This window comes from Telmatherina bonti (genome assembly GCF_933228915.1).
Source record: "Telmatherina bonti genome assembly, chromosome: 17".
Taxonomy (NCBI): Eukaryota; Metazoa; Chordata; class Actinopteri; order Atheriniformes; family Telmatherinidae; genus Telmatherina; species Telmatherina bonti.
In genome coordinates, this window is record NC_136615.1 from 24,507,167 (window position 1) to 24,516,493 (window position 9,327).

A 9,327-nucleotide genomic window follows, 5' to 3' on the forward strand; every position below is an offset into this window, starting at 1 on the left:
AAGACACTTCATGAACAAGACTTAAAGCATCCTAAACCAATAGACAAAGCAAGTTGACAGTGTTGACTTGGTTTGTGGTTCTGCTTTAAATAGACGATTAATTAGAAAGAAAGCGTGGAGACTGATAAAACATGAATTTTGTTGATTTGTTCATGGGATGAGTTTCTTTTCCAAAAAGATCAAAACCGTATTTTGTAAATATGTCTTGTTATGCAGGAACTTAAAACTGTTAATTTCTTAGCAATTACATCATCCACCATAGCGACCTACATTTAGCCACAGTCTCATTCTCACATCTTACTGAAGGAGTAGAACTTTGCACTTGTGCTTCCAGCTGTCAGCCCAATTATTTGATCCGCAAACCTCCTTACAGACAGAATATAACCTAATCAATGGCTTTAACTTTATATAAATAAATCATTATGGCATATTATTATATAATAGTATTCAATATACATAATATACATTATTCTGTTTAAATTATCCTCATCACGCTGTCAGCACTCCTGAAAAGTGCTTATTAAAATACTGAAATATTTTGTTCAGAGGAATTCTGTCTGACTTGACTGTGAGGTGAGGTTGTCCTTCTTCTCCAGCTATGCGCATGCATGCACAAATGTGAGCTCTACTGCAGCGTTCCTCAGTTGAGGTCCTCAGTGCCCTCTGCCCTTCATGTTGAAGATGTTTCTGTACTTTTACACACCTGAATGAAAGAAATGGCTTGTTAACAGGCTTGAAAAGAACATGATGGTGACATGATGAGGTTGTGGAAGCAAATGCTTGTTAAAACCAAAACTGTTGGACTGAAACAGTCATCTTATTAAAAGGAACATATTTAATAATAAAAATGATTCATTTTAGACAAGTAACTTTAATTTTAAACTTTACCAAGTGATGTTTCAGTCTAAAGGCAAACAGAAAATAATACATATTGAGGAATGCTTCTATGTAAACTAGCAAGATAGTATTAATTCATATGGAAATTCCATTTTAAAACCAGTGTATTATAATAAAACTGCTATTATTTCAATCTCTAAGAAATAAAAAAAAACAAAAAAAAAAACTTTTGTTAATAAATCCAACCAGGAATAGAAAATATTTCAGCAAAGTGTTTCCCGACCTCTGACAAAGTGAGAGATCTCTTGCTGTGCAACACTTAGCTGCTTCGTGCAGTCCCACCTCCTTCCTTGTAATGCAGGCTTTGTGACTTGTTGGATGATATGAACACGTGTATTTCTTTCAAACCTCTTTATTTTAAAAGAAGTTATTAGGAGGTGTGTTTACTGAACAAGCAACAAACAACTGTTTCAATCCGATTACAAATTAAAAAGAGAGTGTTTGCAGCTGAGAGAAGGTTATCTTAAAACCACTGATGAATCCAGACATGTTGCTCTACACTGCTTACCTGGATGATCACATTGTTCACATCATTAGTTACCAGTTATACTCTTATCTGATCTCCAGAAATGTATTAATCCTGATCAAAACTTCTTTTTGTTTTGGTTGTCTTTATGTTTGGTTTGTGCTGATTAGTTCACCTTAACTCCCAGTGTCTGTACTTTCATTTAAGCAGTGTGTTTTAAAACACGACTTATGTAAAAAAAGTGATTTCCATAAAGAGTTGTGGCAGAAGCTTTTCAACTCTGCTCAGTAGAAATCTTGGAAAGCTGAAATGAAGAAAAACTAAGACACTTTGAGAGAGGAAAACGGTACTTGAGTTTGCTTTAAGTACTTATGAGTAGTGATAGTCTGACCTGCAGTAAGCAGCGGTCAGAAGCTTCTCAGTTGGAGAAGTAAGGACTTTCTAAACAGCTCATCATGACGGACGAGACAGGAGAAAATGTTATTTCCCTTATTTTTAAACAGTATATTGCAGCAGTTCTCAACCTTTTGCAACACAGCGCCCCCTCTAAAATATTTTTTTACAGCAAAGTACCTCCTAACCACTGCAAAATATCTTTTGTTAAGAAAAAGCATGAAATGCAATTCTTTGCCATTTGTGTTTGGTTTAAAAACATCTCTACACTTCTACACTTCAGTAAGGACTCCATAGTTTGCGTTGTCAAGGCAACAGTGACTGACAGATTTAATTTGGCTTGCAGCAGGTGGGGTTCAATTCGCTGTGGAATGTGAGAATTTGTGAGGAATTAAATGGTATAAATCTAAATGTAAAGTCAGTTTTTAAATGTACACTTACATTTATTGAAATATAGTAAATATTTATATAAATATTATTATAATCATTATTATTATCATGATCATCATTATTATTATTATTAATAATAATAATAATAATAATAATAATAATAATAATAATAATAACAACAATAATAATCACATTTATTTATTTAAGGTTGTTTTGAAGAAAACATAAAAAACATGTTTTCAAAAAATTTCACTTTCCCCTGAAATGCCTTGAAGTACCCCCAGGGGTACACGTACCCCCATTTGAGAAACAGTGGATTACACTGCTTAGTTGTTTTTTTTTTTTTTTTAAATCTAACACATGAATTCCTTTGAGTATTTATATTCTTTGACTTGATGATAATATCTCTAATACTTATATGGCAGGATATTCATTTGTACAAAACTACATAACAGAATCAGATATTTTCACTGATGCTTCAGACTGAGTAGAAATGTTGTATCTTTCAAAAAGCTGTGATGTTATTGGTCAGTTTTGGAAAATATTCTGCTCAAGTCTTAAGATCAGAGACCCCTGCTCTTTTCCAGTTCTTTTCCCCTAGAGTTCCTTAGCGCTTGCTCTTTAATATGCTTAATTCTCAACCCCACACTTCTATCAAACCCTCCTCTCCATCAACTAGCAGCCCCCTTTTTTGAGGATATTTCATCCTCTGCTTCGAAAGCTCCACATTCTTGTCACTTGGCTACATAATGAACAGCGAGCACATTGCATTATCAAAGATTCCATGACGCATTGTTTAATACTTATTGTAATAGTCAAATTTGTCATTTATCATAAACTTTGGTGAGATTAACTGGGACAAAGGTCAAGAAAAGTGACAAAGTAACATTTAATGAGATCTTCTGAAAACACTGAGAAAGTTTTTACATTTTAAAAACCGTTTTGGAGAAAGTGCTGTCAGCTTTCATTTGGGATTTGCTCGTGAAACTAGATTGGGTCAGAGGGGAGCTAAGCCATTCCTCTAAAAGTCTCACTTGAGCACTGCATTCTATCTGGCTGTGTGTTTTCAACTCACTTTTTCTGCCTTTCATGCATCCATCCAATTCCATCTGCCCTTCCATCAATCTTAGTTTTTGTTTGTCAACTTCATCTGTTCGTGTTATTTCACTTCAAGGAACCGGTTTTAACTTTAAACACCTGCTGACTCCTAGCAGAGAAACGGTTCCTTGTGCACGGAGCAGAAAAATACGTGTCATACAACCAACACATAAAAATACCAAAATAAGTTAAAAGTAACTGTAAACTCTTATCAAACTAATTGGTTTTATATCCTTTGAAATGATAAAATAGTAACATAAAATAACACAACTATCCTGAAATTACAAAACATGTAAAATGGCCAGCAATCTTGCAGGTTTTCCAAGTATCCCTGCTCCAACATCAACCTGGAAAGCCAGACTCTCGCTGTACCAGCACTCACTTGCTTCAACGGATTTCTAGGGTGAGACAAACAAGCGCGGAGTAAACCAAGCAGAAAAAATGGCAGACATGACGTCAGTAAACCAGCAGCCCACAACGTCCAGAAGTGTTCAGTAGAGCGAACGCAACAGAAGAAAATAAACATGGCGTGCAGTACAGAAGACATAAATGACCTGTGTTGTTTTTGCTGTGAAAACCTGAGGCTACATGGCGTTATTGGCAACTCGATGTTGCTTTTTAACCTAATCGTAAGTCAGAAACTATATACATATATATATATATATATATATATATATATATATATATATATATATATTTTTTTTTTTTTTTTTTTTTTTTTTTTTTTTTTTTTTTTTTTTCTTGCTACGTCCGTGCACCATCCTGAATGTTTTGAAGAATACATGGTGATGCATGGCAAAAGGCAGGAGTCTCCTCAGATCAAAGATTTTACTTAAAGTTGGTCTCAATTTCATTAGATTTAGAAATGTTTTACTTAAAGATTTACTGTATTTCATGGCTACTCAATTTGGTAGAAGGGCCACAATCCAGGAGGTTTTCCATGTGTCCTGCTCCAACACACCTGACTGAAATTAGTCAGCCATTACGCAGAACTTGGTTGTTAGATGTGTTTACTTTCATGCAGGTGTGTTGAAGCAGGAAAACATTGAAAGTAACCCTACCTATCAGTGACTGCTTTCAACTATTGGAAAGTACAATTGTCGGAAGATGAAGTTTTACCCTCTTTGTTAAACCAAAGAAACACGTTGAAAGGGTCTTCTGAGGCGAGTATTTTCTGCTCATTCACATCAGAAATCCACCAAACAGCATCAGATTTATCCAGACTTTTTGGTTTTGCGTGAGTCGGTTCTCTCATCCGATATTACACCAGAATGCAGAAAGAGATTTGACTAAAGATCAATATTGCTGCTTACTCATGGGCTACTGAAGAGTTTCCTGACTCACATCTCAGCATGCAAAAGCAAATATTTTCCTACCAGTGGATGGACAGATGAAAAGTCTTAAAACTTATTCTAATTATCCAAATATTCAACAACAACTTGGGGTTAATGTGTCTGTGACTTAATTAACAGATGTCAAGGTGGTGAAATAGAGCACCAAAGTCTGTCTGTCTTGGTTCATAGTAGTAAATTTTCTACTCATGGTGTGTCGATGATCTTTTTCTGCGTAAATACCACGAGAACGAACACATTTCAGCACCATGGAGAGAGCACGCGTTTCTCCATGTGCCTCCTCGTGTAGTTGAAGCAACAGCTTGTATTGAAAGTTGCAAGCTCTCCAGACTAATTCAAACTAAACTTATTAAGACTGAAATCAGAATCCCTCAGCACAAGCAAGGAGTAAAAATCCTGCGTGAGAAAAGACTTCAAATACATTCTCCAAATTTAAAGATGGGGGTGTGGGCCAGCAGCCAGATTATGTGTCTCCTCTTTCTTCATCTGTCTAAAGTATTGCTGGCACTCGTGGGTTGAAATTTATACATCAGTATTAACTGTGCTGAAAACAAACGTATAACGTATAAAATTGTCGCGCTTTTCGTCCAGGTTTTGTTTCATAATCACATCTGGCGCATCTGAAAACACAAATCCACGCACAGTATTTGGGTGAAAAGCCACATTTAACATTCTGATCTAGTTGGGAAATAACTTTTTTTTTTTTTTTTTTTTTTTACCTCGCTGTGGCGCGAGAACTCCCTCTGCACAACGCTGACTACTGGCACCTGAAGCGCAAGTGAAATGAAATCCAACTTGACGAGCTCGTCCCGGTTCCGTGGGAAGGCGATCATGGCGGAAACCCCCTGAACCACCACCGTGTGACACACGCTCTCCAGAAAGGACAGCGGGTCCTCGTCCTCGGGAATGCCTGTAGAGGAGTAGGAGAAAGCGGGCAACTCGCCCAGCGCAGATCCAACCGCCATGACCAGCTCCAGAGACAAATTATAAGGTAGTAATCCTGCCCGGTTCAGAGCCTCCACAGCAAGTAGGACGGAGTCTCGGGGTGAGAACAGGGGGTCCTCCTTCAAGCTGTTTACCTCCCGTTGCCGCGCCTGGCTTTTACTCCTGCTGGTTCCCCTCTGACCAGTAGCGGGGACTCTGGTCCTGAGGTTCCCATATGCAGGCGCGCTGGCACTTATTCCAGCTTGCTTTTCCAACTCCATCTGCTGTTCTCTGGTCAAAGCTCCCACGTTGCCCCAGTCCTCGGAACCGCTGCCAGCAGCTGCGGACAGTAAACGAGGCTGGACGTGCAGAGCCCCGACCCGAACCGTGTGGCCGATTCGTTTCAGCACCTGGCACGGCTGCGGGTGCGAGTGAGCGCGAGGTTGGAGAAAAAGGAGAGCGCACAGAAGTAAACACAGTGGTGGCAAGACCCTGGTACCTGGTCGAGCTGCCGGGCCATACATCACCACTGACTTCATCATCCCCGCTCCACGATTGCACCGGATCCCCTGGCCAACCAGCCAACAGCCAAACAGAGGGGCAGCAACGTTGGTCCCCTTGCTGGCCCCCCGCCTTTGGCCCTGGTGCGCCGCTCAGACCAGCTGCAGCCCCCACTCCCGCTCCGGCTCCAGCTCGCGTTGAAGTTGTGCGTTTCTCCTCTGACACAGACAACAGGCTGTTGACGCACCAAATTAGGCACGAGCCGCGCATAAGCAAAAAGATGATCACTAAAAGTGCTGTTTTTCATCTCAAAGGATTTTCATCATTCAAGCCAGCTGATATCTAACCAATTCAGGGACTCAAAGTGGGAGATTTTTTTCCCCCACATATTCCACAGACAGACAAAATAAAAACAAGAAGAGCAGCATGCAGGGAAGCCCAGGAAGAAATGTCGAAAAGAGGTTAATGCGCATCAAACACATTCCCAAAACATTAAAATCCACCACAGCAGAAAAAAAAAAAAAAACCGTGATGGTTTTATGGCTTCGACGAATATCATCCCATGATCATCCACAGTGAAGGGTCCAAAACAGCAGTTGCTACTTCTTTCCGGAACTCGAGATTTTTGAAAAGGAAGAAACAAAAAAATAGATATATTCTTAAAAAAAATATGTAATCCCCCTCTTGTTAAATAAGTAGAAGGTCTGAAGGGCGCACGCGCTGCTTGGCTTGAGCCAACCTCTGTACTGACACTTGCTGTGGCAAGACCTCCGGCACTAGAGTGCGGTCCTTTTGCGCACACTCCAAGGAGAGTTAACCCCGTCCTTACTTCTCACAGTGTCAGGAAGGGTGTGAAATAAGACTTTACAGTTACATTATGTAGTAAGCAAACACATAAAAAAGAAATATTAGGAAAAATATGTCAAAAACACATTGCATCAGAACCATTGAAAAATCTCAGCGTCGTCACGTGTCAGTTTTTATCTATTAAATAAAATAACGTGAGTCTGATAGACAGACTGCGATTGCGCAAGAGCAGATTTCATAATCATGATTCAAAAGATTAAAAAAGGGCTTCTAAACGAAGTCTTGAGTCAATTGTGATTTTATCTAAAGTGTTATCCAAAAAAGTTCATGTTGATTTCCATGAATAGCTTAATAAACAAAACTTTTCAATTAAATGACACACACAAGCAGTGGAGGGAACATTTCGTTTGTGTTCTTTTGTATTTCTTTCTTTTTAGAAATGTGATGAAACCTTGAGTTGGATGCCAAAAAACATCAAGCAAAAAGGTGAGACAGAGTCACACTAACTGTTGAGGTACATCTTCCTTCATTTTTAGGATACTTTTGGGATACTATTTGTAGTTTTTCAGGGGGCTCTTTGTACTTTCTTGATGAAAATCAAATTTCAGCCGATTGATCCTGTCATTTTTGTTTGATTCTCATCATAACGAGTTTCAGTAAGAAACAGATCTGAACTGCAGGTCTTTCAGTCAAGCACACTTTTGTAGTTAAATTGTGCAGACTGAAGTATGAAACAGTCTACTCTTAAATAACCTGTTCGATGATACCACATGTTTATCCAAACTTTCTCTCATGTCTCCTTATATTTACATATCACATGCCATTCCAACAGCACTGATGCACCCACATAACATCATAAACACCGGCTTTTGCTGATTTTGGAGACAGCCTGAATGAACTTTTCTATTGGTGCTTTATACCTGGTATCTGTTACAAAGCAGCTGAAACATGGACTCACATGTCAGCTGTTTTTCTCCACATCTGAGATGAGCTCATGTCGGCAGAACTTGGCAGGGTTTTTGTATAGTTGATATTTGGCTTCCTCATTGCATCTTATAGTTTCAGCACACATTTCTAGGTGTGCTGGTGGACTGGGTTGCATAATAATGGTTTTCCCAACTGTTCCTTAGCTCATAAAACGGCATTGATCCCAATCGTATGAGATGCTGTCATTTAGTGTTACTTGAGGACTAAATAAAGTTCCCTTTATCAAAACAGCGGTATCTCTTCTTGGTCTTTGCACACCTAGATGGTGCTTTCTCAGCACTGTTCTCTGCAGACGATGAAAGACGAAAGAAAATTGCAACTTTGCAATTAGAAATCATTGATAGATTATTTTCCATCAGGGTTTGGCATGAGAGTCACTACCCGGGCTTGTTTAAAGTTTTCTGCTGGATGCTCAGTCATTTCCAGTCCTAACATCTTCTTTTGTCACTGATTGATCAGGTGATTGTCAGGCCTCTGCACTTGCAGTCTTTCTGTGCCACCCTCAACCATTTTTGAGTGCTTGAATAAAATTTGAGATTCCTTGAAACCTTCTAAATACAGTGCAAGTTGTTGGTGAAAGTACTGAAAATCAGCTGTTTAACAAATGTGTTTAAAAAAAACGAAACAAAATAAAAAAAAATAAATAAAAAAAAAACCCCCACACAAATATCCCACTTTTTAATGGAGAAGAGGTTTTTAGATATAATTTCACAGCAGGTAAAGCTTGTTTCAGTGTCCATCAATTTAAAATAAAGTCAAATAGAGAAATAGATGCAAGTCTAATATAGAAACACACCCGTCAAATAAGAATTGAAAGGTTTATGAAAATTCTCTGTTTGCATCATCCCAACTGAGATCACACATGAGAAAGTCACCATCTCTCAGTCATATTATTTACTTTTTTCATTTTGCCCAGATAGTGTTACCATCTGCTGATGGGTTAAATATTTAACTTGCTTCACGTCTCTGACGAGGACGCTGACCTAATCACGCCTGCTAATGGTTGGTTAATGGTCTGATATAGATTAATGAATAACTAATGGCTCAGTTTGAAATTAGAGATATTGGAAGATCAATGGCGTTCATTGATCCCATACAGACTGACCTCAAAGGAGAGGAGAGGAACTGGAATAAATGGAAAAGGTTTTGACATGGGAAGCACAGGAGGTGGTGACGGTGGTCGACAGGAAGAGAGGGAAGCTGATGAGGAGCACTGGAGGGGCATATGAAGGAGAGGGGATTTATGGGGGAAATTGGAAAATGAGGAAAGAAGAATGGGGAGGGGCATGGAGGGAGGGAGGGAGGATTCATTCCATTTTATTTATGCAGCCCCAGTTCAGCACATACGGCATTGCAGGACATTTTACATGGAACAGTGAGGTCATGACCCGGTAATATATAGTGAAACCTGAGAATTTCTCATCAAGCAGACACAGCGAGGCGGGGGGGTGGGGGTGGGGGCTTGGGGTGGGGGGGTGGAGAGGTTAATACTATAAAGAAACTGGAGCAGGT

At 39.2% G+C, this 9,327-nt stretch overlaps 1 protein-coding gene across 1 annotated transcript in view; it reads right to left on the bottom strand.

Annotated features, from left to right (window-relative positions):
* The window catches only part of grin3a (glutamate receptor, ionotropic, N-methyl-D-aspartate 3A), a gene marked incomplete at both ends in the record, with an annotated part of 57,450 nt that extends 51,388 nt beyond the window's left edge, over positions 1–6,062 (bottom strand). Inside the window, one exon of the mRNA XM_079257148.1 lies at positions 5,316–6,062. Coding sequence (XP_079113274.1) covers positions 5,316–6,062 — 747 coding nt within the window. The remainder of the gene's footprint in view (positions 1–5,315) is intronic.
* Between the last annotated feature and the right edge of the window lie 3,265 nt (positions 6,063–9,327).